At 55.7% G+C, this 18,371-nt stretch overlaps 1 protein-coding gene across 3 annotated transcripts in view; it reads right to left on the reverse strand.

Moving 5' to 3' along the window:
* The window catches only part of ADAMTSL3 (ADAMTS like 3), a 48,163-nt gene extending 34,352 nt beyond the window's left edge, over nt 1–13,811 (reverse strand). For 2 of the 3 annotated variants that reach the window (XM_056113951.1, XM_056113950.1), the window contains exons 1-3: nt 13,717–13,811; nt 4,808–4,934; nt 4,438–4,490 (exon numbers count right to left, since the gene is read on the reverse strand). In XM_056113951.1, coding sequence (XP_055969926.1) covers nt 4,438–4,490; nt 4,808–4,934; nt 13,717–13,785 — 249 coding nt within the window. In that variant the 5' untranslated portion in view covers nt 13,786–13,811. The remainder of the gene's footprint in view (nt 1–4,437; nt 4,491–4,807; nt 4,935–13,716) is intronic. The other variant, XM_056113952.1, reaches the window with a different exon arrangement.
* Between the last annotated feature and the right edge of the window lie 4,560 nt (nt 13,812–18,371).

Below are 18,371 nucleotides of genomic sequence, written 5' to 3' on the forward strand. Positions count from 1 at the left end.
TGCCTAGCCATGTGCTGGCCCCAGGACACGAAATGGGTGAGAAGAGAGAAGCTGAGTAAACGAGTGAGCAGAGAGTGGGTGAGTGGGTGAGCAGGTTGAGTTGGTAAGCAGGGAGCGGGTGAGTGGGTGAGCAGGGAGCAGGGAGCAGGTGAGCAGAGAGCAGGTGAGCAGGAGAGAAAGGAGGCCCAGCATCAACGGTGTGCTCTCCCATCTACAGAGTCCTTGGTGTTCACTTGCATTGCACTCTTATTCCCGGTTCATTCTCTGCCTCCATTCTTACCTTTTCTTGCTTCTCCTTTGTGGTTTATTTTGTATTGGATTGTTTATCTCTGCACATCTGAGCATTTAAAACTATATTCAAAATTTTTTTCAAAAGTTCCTTATCCTGGGACTTTTAAGGGCCCAACGAGGCCCCTCTACCCAGGAAGAGGTGGTTAGGGAAACGGTTCTGTGGGACCCTAACTCCACTCTGGGCCCCCACCTGGAGATGCCACAGCAGGAGGGACACCTCCCAGACATGCAGCCCAAACAGAGGCCCTGTTCCACTCATGGCCCACAAAGATGAGCTGGAGAACAGATATTATCATCATCATCACCACCACCACCACCACCACCACTGCCAGCATGCCAAGCTTATGCCCAAGACCACACTGCTGGCTCTGAGGAAGGGGACCCTGTCTCCTTCACTCCTGAAATATTCTTTACTCCAAAATAGTTCTGAAATCTTTGGGCTTCAGCCCAGAAAGAGAAACCTGGACTGTAATCACTGCATCCCTGGCAGTGCCCAGGCTGTGCCCATACAACTCAAGGGCCTGAGGACAAATATTTTCTTAAACTGGTGGAATGTTAATGTTTTAGCTCATGGCTCTCGCCAATGTTGTGAATCTGAAATAATGTCTACAAGTCCAGATTGGCATAACAGATGACTCAGAGAGACCCCTGCCATCAATGAACTTGCTTAGATCTCTGCAACGCGGGACGGCTTTCTCTGCAGACAAACTGCAAACTACACGTGAGTTACTCTGCTTCAAAGAACTCACACAGATTCTTCAGAAATTGCCATCATCAAAGTTACTCCTGGGATGTGACATCGTTAGGACTTCACAGTCTATCTTCTCATGAGACAGTATCAAAGTTATTACACAATAGACCAACCATTTCTCTCCCATCTCCCAGAGATATACGATTCACTCGAAGGGGAGGTGCAGCACATATTCCCCAGATCTACAAACACGCACCTGCCTGTCTTGTCCCTGTGGAACATTCCAGATGCTAATTCCAGTGGATGGGGGGGTGTCCCTGGGCTGGCGTGTGATTATGTCCAAGTCACCTTCCTGCTTTTCCCAGGCACCAAGCCAAATCAATGATCGAAAGTATTTACAATCAATGTCAAAATAAGCTTTTACTTGCACAAAAGTCAGGATGGCAGCCCCTGCTTTATTAAGTCTGAGCAGTGTGGGCACACTCGAGCGTTTTCTATAAAGTCATCCCCGTTCATTTTATCAGCACTGTTTTCTCCAGACAGTGAGACCGCTTCCACCAGATGAGGCTTAATGAGTAAGGCCTGATATTGGGGAAAGTCCCCACCAGGACACAGTACACCACGGGGGGAGTCCCTTCCCAGCCCCTCCACCCACAAGCTCGTTGTGGTGGTGATCAGGACATTGTTCACTCCAGCCCACAGGAACGTCACACAAAGAGGAATGAAGCCTCAGCTCCAGGGTTTCAATGACACATCCATGATGGGCCTCATGGGTCAGAGCCCAGCATGGAGACACCAGACTGAGGCCTCTCACCCCACATACCCTCATCTCCCTGTCCCACGCCTCTAACCAGTCCCAAGAAGAGGCTCACAGGGCTCTCTGTGGGCAGCAACTGATTATAAATGGAATTTGTTTCACATGTTGTCAAAGAAGTTGATGTTCTATAGGGGATGAGCACTGTCCCTAAGAGCTTGCATCCAGTGGATAAGCACTGTCTTGGAGAGCGTTCAGTGGGTGAGCACTGTCTTAGGGAGCCTACCATGGGTGAGCACTATCTGGGGAAGCCTTGTGCATTAGCAACCAGCATGAATGTTTCTCAATATATAAACTTGGTGAAATTTTAAAATGGTAAAATTTTTAAAAATTGCCTTAATCTAAATATCCAACCAGTGGTTCCAATACCACTTGTTGATTACATTCAATGTTTAAACTTACTGAAAATATTTAGGGTTATAGGTCTACCTCTCAATGGAGATCAGACTTTACATACTTATCTACTGATGCAGCTACGTATTATGCACTACACCTTTTGATGACACATATGTATGCCTTTTATACCTTTTGTCATCTTCAACAGTGTGCAGTTGTAATTTTCATTTCCAGTGTTTTCCTGAAGACATTTATTTCTTAGTTTTTATTTGGGTTGCTGAGTTTCAAAGACTGTGGACTATTCTGGCTTCTCTGTCTCATTTCCCCCCATTTCTACCTTTCCTGCATTCTTAGGTGTAGCTTATCACATCTCTCTACTGTTTCGAGAGTAGCATGTGCAGCACCTGGTCTCTGAAGCCCTGGGAAAGCAAGAAAGTTACTGACACCCGAACATAAATGCCACCTGACAAAGAAGCAGCTGTGCCAGACCACACACTGCCACTCTGTCTGGGACACCACCTGGAGATGCAGGACTGGCTTGTTCCCACCCAGGGACAGGTAGACAAAGTGTCACAGCCCCAAGGGCATGGCCACCTTCCCGCCATCCCTATCCCTGAATGTTAGAAGCAGTCTCTGCACCCCCAGGTACAAGCTATTACATAAATGATTTGAAGACATGCAGAGCTTCTTGTGAGGCTGCCAGCACTCCAACCACAACCAAGCTCCCCGCCAAATCAGTTGTGAAAAGTCCTGAGGAGGTTCCTTTGGGGAGCACCAGCCTCAGCAGATGTGGCCTCCTCTCGGAAGGCAGCACACATCAGTAGCTGCAAGGGGAATGGCATCTGTCAGCTAATGCCAGACAGACACGAAAAAGTTGATCTAACGACAAATTTGTATTCATGTTACAGAATGCATTCTTGCTCGGCTATGACTAAAAATCCATTCAAAATTTTCTCTCATACTTTTCCTTCCCACAGATTAGATTTAAGACAAAGATAGGCATGTGGCTTTGCCACTCCGGGGTCATGTGCCCTGGGTGACATGCTGTTTCTCTTTGGCAGTGGGCAGACAGACAGGAGGGGCACCTTAGAGGAGCAGTCACATGAACATTAGTGTATCCAAGGAAAGAAGAGGAAAGTCAGTCATAAGGCCCTCAGCAAAGTCAGTGACCCCAGGGGTCCCATCAACCAGGCTATGACCATGATGCCACTGGGAATGTCAGTAATGACACCATGGGTAATGTCAACCATGACACTATCAATGATACACTGTGGATATGCCACACCCTCTCTTCCTCTCCCACCTGGCATCCATGTTGGCAGACTCAGCTCCCAGGGTAAGGGCCTCTTACCAGACTGACCCACTTGAGCTTGTCCTGGCCTACAAGTGCCAAGGCCAGCCAATCCACTGAGGCCCTCCCTACCTGGACTCCCATAAGCTCAGGCCAACTTCCCACTTTCTATTTCATGATTTCATGATTTCAAACCTTTAAAGACATGAAGCATCAATGGGAATTGAGGAGAGAAGGATACCACGCTCAAAAACTCATCTCTGCCTCTCAGCTGAGCCGGCCTTATTCCCTAGTCAGCAGTCCCACGGGGACTGACACACACATGCTCACACTTACAATGAGATGCACATACAGAAGTGTGCACATCCCAGATGCAGATATGTACACGCATGTGTACATACACCCACACAACTATATGTGCACACATAGGTGTGTGCACACACCCATAGCAATATGTACACACAAAAATGTGTACACACACCCAGACAGAGAGATATGTAAACACACAAATTTGTATACACATTCAGAACAATGTACGTGCATACACAGATGTGTGCACATACTCACAGAGATATGTACATATACACAGATGTGTGCACATACCCACACACAGAGTTTTGTACACACAGGTATGCACACACCTATATGCAGCAATGTGTACACTCAGAGACATATACACGCACAGATGTATGCATACACCCACACCAAAAGGTATGTACACACAGATGTGTGCAGATACCCACACTCAGAGATATGTACACATACAGGCGTGCACACACACCCACACACAGATATGTACCCACAGGCTGCACAGACCACATGCACACATGCAGAGGTGAACATGCACACATATATGCATGAATGTGCATAATATAGACAGGTGCACGCTCACATGGCCATGCATGCACACACGAAGAGACACATGAACTGCACTTGTGTATGCTAGTGTACCATACAGGTATCAGCACACACCCATACACACGCATATATGCCTACACAGGCACATACATGTACCCTTCTGGAAAATGGGCTTGGGCAGGATTTGCAGAGTGGGTAAATGCGGCAAACTAAAAGCCAACAGAGCCAAGAACGCAATGCTTACTCAGAAAAGAGCTCTCTGGTAATTCTAGAATCAAGTCTAAGGCGGGTGGTGGCTAAAATGAACATGAGTCATAAATCCTGATGGGGCAGAGAAAGGGGAATCAGGCCGGCGCCCCAGCCTGGCAGGAGCACAGGGAGAGGCAGGGCTGCGTGGAAGTCCAGGAGCCTCTGGTCAGGCCTACTGCACCAGATATGTGCAGGAAGTGGTAGGATTGGAAGGACTCCATGAAATGCTGGTGTGTACTCTCAACCCAACAGCAGGGCACAGCCAATGCTCTCAAACTGCCTACCTGGTCATCGTAGCGGTAAGTGAGGAACTCCTCCCCTGTGGTATCTTCCAGAAAACTCCCCTGCGGGGAGAGTGCAAACTCAGGCAGGAAGTAGGCTCCAGGGGATTTCTCGGCTGTGGTCTGCAAGGAAAGAGCCTATTACACACAGGCCAGGAATTCCATCCCGGGCAGACCCCAAAGAGCAGAGCAGCGGTGCAGAGCCAAGCTGAGCCACACAGGTGCCCTACGTTGGGCAGGCCAGACGCCACACTGGTCCCTCAGGTGCACGAATCTTGCCTCCCCCATCCCCACCTAGTCTTCCCACTACTGAGGCATGGGGCATCAACAAGCTGATGCTCCAGGTCAGAAAGCCACATCCCCAAAGCTATCCAAGGCCCTAAGATGCCCATCCACGGCCCCACAACACCCATCACAACCACGAGACACCCATCACAACCCTGAAATGGCCACGTGAGCACCCATCACAGCCTCAAGACAGCCATCGTTGGCCCCAAGACCTATGGCCCAAGATTCCCACCCATGACCCCGAGATGCCCATCCACGAACCTGAGTTATGTATTCATGATCCCACAGCCCTTGATTCCCATCTAAGACCCGACGGTCTTGAGGAGCCCATTATGACCCTGAGATGCCTGTCTCTGCAGCCTAAGCAGAGTGGAAGGAGTGGAGGAAGAGAAAGGCAGCCCAGAAAGTGTGATCTTCCCAGGGCCCAGGGCCAGGGCCAGGAAAGAAGCTGCCAGAAACGGATCCCACAGGCTTTGGTCTGCAGCTGCCCAGTCAGCAGGCTGAATCCAGACAGCTCATTAGGTCTAAGTTTCCAAAGAGAAGGGGTGCAGTGGTCCCATGCAGGGGACTCTAGCATTCGGTGGCTGAGAGCCATCTCCCCAAGCCGGACAATGAATGAGGACCAGGGGAACAGAGAAACAGGAACGAGGCCCCGGCTGGCCCGTAGTCGGTTTATTTCTCTCTCCTCCCCAGCATAGTCCAATCTCTCCCTCACGGTGCAGTCGTAGTCATTTTGGTCGTAGTCCTGGTTTTAAGAGTTCCATCATCCTAGTCTCCTTGTATACCTCAAAGTCCTTCCCTTCATCTTCTTGTCTCATTGTAGTCTTATAGTCCTCTCCTTCCAGTCATCATCATCATCTGGTTTTCCTTCTAGTCCTCGAAGACCTCAAAGTCCCAAAGTCTCAGTTCTCCTTATCTTCAAAGTCTCGTTGTCGACTTTCTAGTCCCCAATGTCTAGTCTTCAGCATCGACTCTTCAGCATCCAGTCCTCAACATCTTGTTCCCAGCATCTTCAACATCTCCTTCCCTCTTACCCCTTACAGCACAGTTATATAGAAATCATGAAGGGTGAGATACAAAGGTGGGGTTAAACATTATCATAACAACAAAGAAAGTAAAGCTCTCCTTCAGGAGATTAACTCAAGGACAAAATCTCATTTAAGGATTCAGCATTCCAGATTACTAGGAGATCCGCTCAAAGGCAAGATTCCGTCCAGGGTGTATTGCTTTTTCCTTTCCTCAGCTAGTAATCTATTTAAACAGTTATGGTAAATTTATTTCTTATAATATTTCTAGTAATGTCATTTTGTATGAATACAGTGAGAGATATATTAAGCTTAAAGGTTGGCTCTTCCTGGGGACAGACATCTCGCTATATATTCTGGACCACAGTCCTTAGGCCAGGTTAGTTTTTCCTAACCCCAGCAGGGTCCTTAATTCAGTTATTTCTTTTTGGTCATGACAGAGTTTGTCCATGACTGTGTTCTTAAATTACAGTTAAGTATTATGGCGGTTGGCCTGGCCCATTTTGATACCAGGGTAGATTACAGCTTGCCCTGGGTCCATAGAGTCCCTTGTTGGGACCCTGCTCTTAGTGTTAGGAATTAAGGGCAACTGAGGCTTAAGTCAAGTAAATATGGATGCCCAGGAGTCAATTAATTCCTGTGTTACAAAGCATAGCATGAACTGTCTTCCTGTGTCTATACAAAAAGGACATTGCTAAATAAACCATGCAAGTGACATAAAGGAAAGAGAAAAGCAATATAGAATTATTAATGCCTGATGGAATTGGGTGTGCCTCAGTTGCACTGTTGTGGAAGTGGCTCAATAAACCTTAAGTTTCCTATAGGAGGTGCAAGGACAACCCAATGTTATCCAACAGTTAGGAACTGCAGGTCTGAGACCCTGGACACAGCTGTGACCCCCATGACCTCCAGGGAAGGACCTGCCTCGGTTGCTTGGTTCACACATCGAGTCCCCTTCCCTAACGCCCTGAGGCCCAAATGGGCGGAACTGGGGTAGAGTCCTCTGGTGGAATTAGACAGGAGGTAAGAGACAAGGTCCCAACAGCCTCCCTCAGAAAGGGGCAGGAATCACATTCGCAGACATGTGCAGTCCTACACCCATACATACCTCCAGACCCTCAACACTGGAGGTGGTGGTAGGGGGGCGGTCTCTGGGGTTGGGCTGGGAGGCCCAGAACTTGGGTGGTGGGAATGGTAACAAGGACGCACGTACTGACGGATAAAGTGAAGTCCCCGCCAAAAATCCATTTTAAAGCTTTCTCAAGAAGTCACTCTGCTCTGAGGCAGAATGGGGCTAGTAGTGTTAGGAGAAAGGAAAGGTGGAGAGGGAGGAGACTGAAGCAGCATGGCCCAGCTGGCATGGTGTGGACGCAGACCCCAGCAGAGTCCCCAGGAATGCAGTGTGAAACCACAGAGACCCATCATGACCTCTTCCCACCCTGGTCTGACCAAGGACCCTTACTCCTACCATCTCTCCTTAGCCCAGGTTTGCTGGCTGGTCCAGTGTGAGGCCTGCTAAAGTACCTCCACACCAGCTGTGCACTCACCTGGGACCCCAAAACTACAAAACAGCTGGGAAGCAGAGGGAGCAAAGTGAAAGGGAAGCGAACAAGAACCCACAATTCCTATTTCTTCCCAAATTATAAACAACAAGTTCTTGTAGCTGGAAAAAGAAATACAGCTCAGGCCCAACAAGGCAGCATGTGCCTGCCGGCCAGCAGACAATAACCACTTGTTCATGGGAAGTTCTGAAAAAATCAAGGCAGCTAAGCCTGGAAAAGGCCACCAAGTTCTGTCTCGGTGGGTGTGCGCTACAGCGTCCTCAATGAACAAGCTCAGAGTCCCTGCCTGGAAAAACCAGTGCTCACCGTTATGTGGCAAATACTTTCTTTTTTTTTTGCAAATACTTTCTCACCCTGTACCCCTTGCCCCAGGGAGCTGTTCAGCCAGAGCACAAGCAACAAAAAGGACAGTTACAGGTGTGAACTGCTGGGGGTGGACCAAAGGACCTGTGGCAAGGGCCAGGGGATGTTTCCAGGCCACAAGCAGGAAAGAACAGGGGAGAAAGGACTCCCCTCCCCGGCATTGGGTAAGAAAGTGGAAGAGGCTTTTATGGCAGGTAGTCCTTGGGGCACAGACGTGTCCCTGCAGTGGTGCACCTCCTGTGGGAGGGGTCACTCTGTGACCCTGAAACCACTCCCCGGGCCAAGAATAGAAGACCCCTAAGGACAGGTTAGAGCTAATGGGGGAGGCAAACATGGAGGGTGTGAGTGGAAAGAAAACGGCAAAGGAGAAAGGAGGCCAGACCTCAAGGGTCGAGACCTGAGACCACAGCACATTTCCTGGTGTCAGTGACAGTAACCGTTACAGTTCATGGCCTCACAGCCTTCCTGAGATCAAGCCTGTCAAATTGAGCCTTTGCTGAGAACTGCTTCCAGCTTCATTTTCCAAAGATAAAATTTTAGAGATGGGCAAAAAAATCTTAATCACACTTTTTTTTTATTTACAAGATACTTCCACTTGCTGTCCTACACTTTTTTTTTCTTTTTACTTTTTGGTTTGTTTTTGGGCCACACCTGCAATGCTAAGGGGTTACTCCTGGCTCTTCACTCAGGAATTATTCCTGGTGGTGCTCAGGGGATGCCAGGAATCAAACCAGAGTCAGATGTGTGCAAGGCAAATGCCCTAACCACTATACTATTGCTCTGGCCCCTGCCCTATATTTTAAACTTTTGACAAAATTCAAGTATTCCATGAAGGACAAATGACCAAAATCAACAGAGTAGGAGGAAATCAGAATAATCTAATCACCAGATAAGGAGTTTATCCCCCACATGGCTCAAAGGTCCCATTTACTCTATCTACTATTGCGTTCTTTGAAACCTTCTAGGAATATCTATTCCTGAGCCATCTGAACAGAGCCAGAAAAGAAGTGATTGGAGATGTTCCAGTCCCTTTCAGGAAGATAACAAAAAGCTTGATATAAAAACCTGAAAATGATAGTATTAATGAATATGACATATGAATGCAACTGTAGAACTCTTTGGCAAAGCATTTGCAAACCAAATACAGCTGAATATTAAAAAGACTGTAGATTGTCACCAAGCAGTTTTTGCCAGGAACACCAGGATGATTCAGATTTAAGAAAACTATTAATATGATTTGTTATATCAAGGCGGGAAGGGAAGAACATGACTGTCTGGACAGTCTCATTAACAAGCTGGCTTTGTGGAATAACAAAGTACAGGCTCTAAATTAGAGGAATGACAGTGGAAGGCAGTTTGGGGCCCACAAGAGGCAAAAGTAGGGGTGATAGAGGGTAGCATGGTGATCTGGGTTGGGAGCTGTGCTGAGTGTGTGACCAGCTTCCCCTGAAGTAGGCAGAGAACAGTCTCAAATTACAAACAGCCCATTCACAGGCCTAGTAGTAAACTGACTTCCTCAGGGCCCTTTGAAAACAGAAGCAACTGCAATGGAGTGGCTTGTTTTCTCAAATGAACAGACATGAAACACTTGCAGGAAAGAGAGGCCATGGTCCCCACCACATGGATGCATGGAAGGCGGGAGGTGTGGGGTCTCCATGCCAGAATGGAGCATCTAAATGTTAATCCAGCAGGTGAGAATGACTACTGTCTGTATTTGGGCTCACTACAGACATGGGCTTTGGGTCCAGGTAAGGTGGTGGGGGCCACAGGCTCCCCATCCCATATGAACATCTATTTCAGGATGCAGAGCTGCCCCTCCACAGGGGCAACTGGTCACCCTCCACTGTGCCCCTCCCTTCTCCCCCAAACTCAGATGCTTACTAAAGATGACCACAGCGACAGTCACTCCAGGAGCTGCTGTGTCATCTGATGCCTAAGAAAAGCCTGGCTCTGCCCAGTAGAAAAGATGAGATAATTATTCCAAAATACAGACGGCTGCATTTGCACATGCATACACACAAACACAGGTGTACAGGCATGCACACATGGTACAGAGGCATGTGCATGCAGGCATGCTTCTGTATGCACAGGCACACCAGCATGCTCATGTATACACACATGCACAGGCACACTCATATATGCACACACAGGCAAGCATTCATGTGCATGCACACAGACAGATACACAGGCAACCACACAAGCACACAAGTGTACACACAGACATGCTCATGTATGCACATACAATCACACATGTACATGAGTGTACACACGTGCGCAGGCACACATTTAAACATGTACCTGGCATACATACAGGCACATATGCACACATGCAATCAGACACACATACACACACATGTACATGCACACAGGTACATGTGCCCACATTCGTATGTGTATGCACATGTATGTACAGACACGTGCAGACATATCACATGCACACATGTCCTGGGAGGTGCACACTTGAACATTCCGAGGGCTTGGGACATCCCTATAGAGCCCACTCTGCCTTTATGCAGGCGAGACACTTCTGATCCCAACGGCTGCTTCGGAGCAGGAGGGCACCACTGACCCCGACAGCTGCCTTGGAGCAGAAGGGTACCCTCAACTCTGATGACCTCTAAGACCAGAGACACAATGTGGGAGAAGTGTCTGGGGCCTCCCCAGGCTGGATTTCTGGGCGATGGACATCACCATCATCGCCTTCCACTCCACAGCACTGTCCCTGGCTACCAGGGTCTCAGCTAGACCTCTCAGGAGACAATACCCACTTCTATCAGTTCCACAGTGTGCTGGTAGTGGGGCGTGGGTCTCACCCCAGAACTCAGCCCAAGGAACCCAAAGCAGCTCCCAAGCCTATAGGATGTGCATCCTTCTATGGGGAGGGACAGAAATTCGCAAGCAAAGGCTTCGCTGCGGTGCACTCAAAATGCCACTGTTCATCTTTGTGCTTTTCTGGGTCTTCCACATTTCTATAATGAAAGTTTTATGTGTTTTAATAAGGAAGGAAAAGAAAAAAGCAGCCCTAATTTCAGGAGAGTTAAGAGAGTGTAAAGGGTCCCTTCATATCACAAATGAGCTTTTACTAATAAAATGAGTGCTGTTCTGCCTAGTTCTTCCGTGATTTTTGAACTAAAGTGCATTTAGCATATAAGCAAAGCCTTGGAGAAGAAACACATTTCTAAGAGTTTGACGACGGTAATTTCTCACATGGGCTTGGGTGGTTCAGCACTGACAAATCCCAGAAGGTAAGTGCATAAAATACTTGGAGAGAAGCTGGATTTATGCTTCCCTGCTATTTATGGAAATGAGCATCTTGTAAAAATAAACTGAGAGCAATCACAATCATGAGTCCTGAAGTTGGGAAATGTGATTTCTAAAAGCTTTGAGTGCCCCAGTACTGAGTCTCCATGGGCAAAAGCAGGGGTGCACAGCCCTTTGTCTGCTGTGAAATGATTATATGGAATTGGTTTTCCTCTCCTGTGCCTACAATGTCACCTACCCTTACTTCCATCTTCCTGTGGAAGCATACCCCATCTCCTGCTTTTGGTGCTTAAGTATCTGATACTTCAGAGGGGACAAGCCAAGCAAGTGCCATCTCCAGGCATCCCCAAATCTAAGAAAACTTCTGTTCTCCCCCTTGTTCCCAACCCCAGACTCGCTCCTCAGGCACGATCTCTTCTGGCTTCTACAAGGGTTTTGGGCTTGTGGGTTTTGTTTGCACCCACACCTCTACCCAGATGCCCCTGGAATCCAGGTCTCTGGGTGAACCGTCTGGCCCCAGAGTCCCTCGGCTCAAAGGTGCCCCAATATGCCTGAGCTCAGGCCCTGAATGCAAATTCAGTTTCTTTCAGCCCTGGGGGCTATGACAAGTCTCCAAGACTAAGCCCCAACATTCCTCACACTCACCAGGCAGCTGTAACTCCCACTCGGCCCGAGCTCGGGGATGGGCTGGGGGGTGGCCCCAGATCCTTCCCTTCACTAAAGTATTCTGCTGAGCCCACCTGGCCACACCAGCAGGAATCACCAGAGCTACACAGAATCAGTGCCGGGGGTGCCCCCTGAGTGCTCCCCATAGGCCACAGCAGGAAGCGAAATCCGCTCCTGACTAGGAGGCCCAGGGAATAGCCTATCTTCTGGATAGTTCTCCCCACAGTGCTCCTGGACCAGGCTGATACAGGTGATGGTGTGATGGACATCGGGGGAGGCCTCTGGCTGGGGTTCCCAGCACGGGCCAGGAGCATGGGGCAATGTGGTCCACAACAGCCTGCTTTTACGAGCTCCTCACTCACTACCCCTACATGGACAAGATGGCCAGAGGTGTTGTGTGGAAAAAGCCAAAAGAGGGTGAGAGGGATTCCAGCTGGGCAAGCCTACCCTTGGTTCAATGTCCAAAGCAGGCCTGCAAGCATGTTCCCCTGTCCAGGGCAAAGGAGATGATTGCACCATGCCTGGGGAGCTCCCCTACAAGGTTGCAACTGCACCCCATTGATTCCACACCTCACTAAGCAGGAGACACCCCATTACAGGAAGGGGAAGGCTGTCCTGGGCTTAGTTCTAGTGAGGACCAATGACCCCCACATAGGCTAAAGAGGCCTTACTCAGCAGGTCCACTGTTCAACTGCCAGGGAGCAGTTGGCCAATGTGTAGGGCACACCCCAACAGTTGGAGAGCTGCTCCCAGTAAGAAGAGGCCCTTGGCCAGACTGAGGGGCCACAGGTATGACTCTTGTGCCTAGAAGTGATATCCACAAAGAAAGGCTGCCTGGTTCTCATGCACGGGAATTTTGGTGAGCAGAATATACCTGGGCATGTGGACCCATATGAATCCACTTACCCAGTCACATGGACCCACGTGCATCCATGTACCTGGACTCAAGCATATGAACCTGATGTGTGCTCACATACCCAAACATGTGGACCCACGTGGGCCGATATACATGGGTATGTAAAACAGTGTATGCCCATACACAGAAGTACTGGACAGTCCAGTGTGTTCTAATTCACCCAGGGTGAGCAGACCAGCATGTGCTGTCCACATTGGATGTTGTGCAGCCCACACAATTTGATCCACCTAGGTACGGCCTGCTCCAGAATGCTCTCACCAGCATGCATGTTCCAGACAAACTGCTCCATCCTTGTTCTACCATCTGAGTCAGCAGGCCCCCAAGATGCAGCCCTTTGGGTGTGGGACTCCCAACTGCCTGGGTGAATAGAGACCACCACAAGTTGTGTGACAGTGTCCGTGCTGTAGACTCGGGCAATCTCCAGCCCTCCTGGGTTTGGTTCCTGGTGGCAACATCATCTGGAGTTGGGAAAAGGCTGTGTGGACCACCCACCATGCCTGCTGTCACTTCAGCCTGAGTGAGAAGATGCTGTGCTTGAGGGGGGTCTGCCCTGGCCAGGTGGGTCCAATCTGGCTCAGGACTGCCAGCAGAACTAAGGCTCAGAGCTCAGTCCCATGCAGTCCTGCCCCCATCTCCTTCCAATCCCTGCTGGGGCCCGTACCTAATGGGCGATCAAGACAAGGCCCTGGATCCCTCTCACAGCTCAGCCAGAAAACCCAGCTGTCTGAGGTGAGACAGACTCTCTTTGCAGGAAGATGAGCACAAACGGCACCCCAGCCTGCAGGGCTCTGAGGGCCCTTACCGCGCCAACCCTTATTCCATACCTGCAGGAGTGCCATGTGCAGAAAGACCATCCACACCTGCAGACACTGGGGGTTCCTCCAGGCTGCCATGGGGCTGCTCCAGGGGCGCCGGCCTGCAATAGAGGATGAGCTGCTGTCCAGCCAGCTCTGGCAGGGGGCAGTGCCAAAAGCCCACCCAGACGGGGATGGGGCTGTCTGGTGCTCTCTGGAAGAGAACTCCCTGGGGAGGGTGGGCCCAGCCTCCAGCACCTCAGCCCCCGGGAGCTAAAGTCTCTCAGCCCTGCTGCCTGGCAACATCCAGCCGCGGGTCAGCAACTGGGAGCTGCTGGCATCTGCTCCCAAGGGGCGGCCCTGCCAGCTTCTGCGATTCTGGACCAAGTCTCGGTGCCGCTGGGCTGGCCCCAAGGGGAAGAGGAGCCACCTCAGGTCACGCAGCAGGACCAACCCATCCCAAAGGCCATGGCACCAGGTCTGAGGGCTGGGCGGAGCGCTGGGCTGGGGACGCGCAGCGGGCTCTGGGCAGCGCTTTCCTTCCCGCGGGGCAGGGGGGAAGCCGCTGGGTCGTCGCTGCTTGGCGCACGGTGCCTGGCCCGGAGACCCGCACGCACGCACCACGCAGGAGCTGGAAAAGCCCAGGTCGGGCCGCCTGGCGGGCGCCGGGCGGGCGGGTCCGGGCCGCCGGGCTCGGGTCCATCTGGAGAAGGCATTACCGCCTAATGCGATCCGCAAATGTGCCGCTTCCCACCCGCGACCGCCGGCCGGGGCGGGAGGGCGGGCGGACCCCGCACCGCCCCCGCGGCCCCTCCACCCCCACCGCGACCCGCGACCCCAGGACCCCCAACGGCGGCCGCCGCCGGGGCGCTGACCCCGCCACCCGCGCCCGGGGTGGAGGTCCTCGGAAAGTCCGCTCGACCCTTCCCAAGGGCGCCCCGCCCCGCTCTGCCCCTCCGCCCGCCGGGCCGCCCGCCCCCTCGCAGCCCCGCGCGCGCGCCCCCGCACCCACCTGGCGGGAGCCGTCCGGGGCCCCGGCGCCGCGCCTCCACCTGCCCCGCGGCCGGCAAGTGCAGCGCGGTCGGGGCGGCGCGCGCGGGCGGGGCGGGTCCGGGCGGCGGGCGCGGGTCCGGGCGGGGTCCGGGCGGGCGGCGCCAGGCGCCGGGCTACGAGCCGGGGCTGCCGCGCCGCCACCGCCGCCGCCCCGCGCCGGGGAAGCCAGCCGGCGCCCCGCCCCGCCGCCCGGGTGGGGTGCGACCCCCCCCGCCCCCCGCCCCGCCCGCCCGCCCGCCCGCCGCGCCGCCAAGTCGGCCCCGCGCCCGCCGCCGCCTCGCGCGGCCCGGAGCCCCGCCGCCCCCACGCGCGCCGCCCCCTCCAGTCCCCCCACGCGCCGCCCCTCCACGCGCCGCCCCCCACGCGGCGCCCCTACACACGTCGTCCCCACACGCGCCGCCCCCACGCGCGCCGCCCCCCACGCATCGTCCCCACACGCGCCGCCCCCCACGCGCCCCCACACACGCGTCCCCACACGCGCCGCCCCCCACGCGTCGCCCCTACACACGTCGTCCCCACACGCGCCGCCCCCACGCGCGCCGCCCCCTCCAGTCCCCCCACGCGCCGCCCCTCCACGCGCCGCCCCCCACGCGGCGCCCCTACACACGTCGTCCCCACACGCGCCGCCCCCCACGCATCGTCCCCACACGCACCGCCCCTCCACGCGCCGCCCCCCACGCGGCGCCCCTACACACGTCGTCCCCACACGCGCCGCCCCCCACGCGCCCCCACACGCGCGTCCCCACACGCACCGCCCCCCACACACGCGTCCCCACACACGCCGCCCCCCACGCATCGTCCCCCCACGCGCCGCCCCTCCACGCGCCGCCCCCCACGCGGCGCCCCTACACACGTCGTCCCCACACGCGCCGCCCCCCACGCGCCCCCACACGCGCGTCCCCACACGCGCCGCCCCCACGCGCGCCGCCCCCTCCAGTCCCCCCACGCGCCGCCCCTCCACGCGCCGCCCCCCACGCGGCGCCCCTACACACGTCGTCCCCACACGCGCCGCCCCCACGCGCGCCGCCCCCCACGCATCGTCCCCACACGCGCCGCCCCCCACGCGCCCCCACACACGCGTCCCCACACGCGCCGCCCCCCACGCGTCGCCCCTACACACGTCGTCCCCACACGCGCCGCCCCCACGCGCGCCGCCCCCTCCAGTCCCCCCACGCGCCGCCCCTCCACGCGCCGCCCCCCACGCGGCGCCCCTACACACGTCGTCCCCACACGCGCCGCCCCCCACGCATCGTCCCCACACGCACCGCCCCTCCACGCGCCGCCCCCCACGCGGCGCCCCTACACACGTCGTCCCCACACGCGCCGCCCCCCACGCGCCCCCACACGCGCGTCCCCACACGCACCGCCCCCCACACACGCGTCCCCACACACGCCGCCCCCCACGCATCGTCCCCCCACGCGCCGCCCCTCCACGCGCCGCCCCCCACGCGGCGCCCCTACACACGTCGTCCCCACACGCGCCGCCCCCCACGCGCCCCCACACGCGCGTCCCCACACGCGCCGCCCCCACGCGCGCCGCCCCCTCCAGTCCCCCCACGCGCCGCCCCTCCACGCGCCGCCCCCCACGCGGCGCCCCTACACACGCGTCCCCACACACGCCGCCCCCCACGCATCGTCCCCACACGCGCCGCCCCCACACACGCGTCCCCACACACGCCGCCCCCCACGCATCGTCCCCACACACGCCGCCCCCCACGCATCGTCCCCACACGCGCCGCCCCCCACACACGCGTCCCCACACACGCCGCCCCCCACGCATCGTCCCCACACGCGCCGCCCCCCCACACACGCGTCCTCACACGCGCTGCCCCCCACGCATCGTCCCCACACACGCCGCCCCCCACGAGTCGCCCCTACACGCGTCATCCCCCCACGCGCTACTCCCCACACGCGCCCCCACGCACCGTCCCAGCAGGTGCCGCCCCCACACGCGTTGTCCCCCCACGCGCCACCCACACACGCGTCCCCACACGCGCCGCCCCCCACGAGTCGCCCCTACACGCGTCATCCCCCCCCCCCCCGCGCTGCTCCCCACACGCGCCCCCAAACGCGTCGTCCTCCACACGCGCCCCCCACGCATCGTCCCTGCAGGTGCCGCCCCCACACGCGTTGTCCCCCCACGCGTCGCCCCTACACATGCACCGCCCCCCACGCGCCACCCACACACGCGTCCTCACACGCGCTGCCCCCCACGCATCGTCCCCACACACGCCGCCCCCCACGCGCCGCCCCCCACACGTCCTCACACGCGCTGCCCCCCACGAGTCGCCCCTACACACGTTGTCCCCACACGCGCCGCCCGCCATGCGACACCCACACACACACACACACACACACGTCCTCACACGCGCCTCCTTACACGCGCCGCCCCCTACACGGGCCCCCATGCGCGCCGCCCCCCAAACATCGTCCCTGCAGGCGCCACCCCCCCACGCATGCCGCCGGCCCGAGGCCCCACAGTGGCACCTGGAAGGCCCCCGGGGACGGTCCTCATTCACACCCTCTCCTCCCCTCGCCCAGGGCTTCCTCGGGCCACGCCCCACCAAGTCCACGATTTCTGAGGAGCGGGCACAACAGCCCGGTTCTCCAAACCGGAGCTTCCTGTGAGGCTCCGAGGCCTCAACCCCCGGTGGCCCTTGAGGGGCAGAAACGCGTGTCCAGTCCCGTGCATCTGCACAGGCGCACGAAGGCGGTGGGACGCGCTTCCAGTGCCTCGGCCAACGGTTTGGTGGGAGAGGGGCGTGGCCGGCGGGCCTTGACACGTGTTCGCGGACCGGAGCTGCTCGCCCAGGAGAGCCTCACCTTGACAGTGAGGCTGGCGGGGGACAGAGGACAGGCGAGCTAGGCAGCCTCTTGGACTGCTTGCAAGCAGGGCCATGGGTGTGACCCTCAAGGCGATCAGGAGGCAGACACCGTGCAGGGCGACTGCGGAGTGCCCCGCTTTGGGGAAGCTGCAAGAGGGCCACCAGGAAGCACCCGACTGCCCCAGCACCATCCTCACACCCCTTAACTGACTGAGAGGTGTTATTCTTAGCCCAGAAGAGGATGGGGAAGGTCTCCTGCCACCCTCCCCCATCTCAGTGTCCAGTTCTCAGATCTCTTCAGTTCCAGCCCCATCTTAGATCCCAGATGCCGGTGTTTGCCTGGGACAGGGGTGCCCAGAGTTACCTGGGAGGGGCCTGATCCCCCAAGGTGGACATCCACATCTAGTTACCAGCATGACCCCGATCGATTGCGGGGGAAGGGTGGCTCATTTTTTCCTGCAACTCTAGCTCCCAGTCTCTAAGTGACTTAGGGGTCACTCCTGCTGGTGCTTGGGGGACCAAATGGGGGTGCTAGGATGGAACTGGGGCCAGCTATGGGCAAGGCGAGTGTCCTGCCCCCTGCACTCTTTCAGGCGTCCAAGGTCTTCAAGGTGCTCCTTTGCTGGCAGGTCGAGCTGCTGTTCCTTGCCTGGATGAGTTTCTGAGGTCCCTCCCCCAACTACAGTGGTGCCTGCTGACCCGGACAGCCAAGCACATGGGGCACCAGGGGGTGGGGGTGGGTGTGTGCAGGAACTCCCAGAGATGGCAGGACATGCAGCTATTCAGAAACTGTCGCTCACAGGCAAT

Source organism: Sorex fumeus, unplaced genomic scaffold, assembly GCF_029834395.1.
Source record: "Sorex fumeus unplaced genomic scaffold, SorFum_2.1 ptg000024l, whole genome shotgun sequence".
Lineage (NCBI taxonomy): Eukaryota > Metazoa > Chordata > Mammalia > Eulipotyphla > Soricidae > Sorex > Sorex fumeus.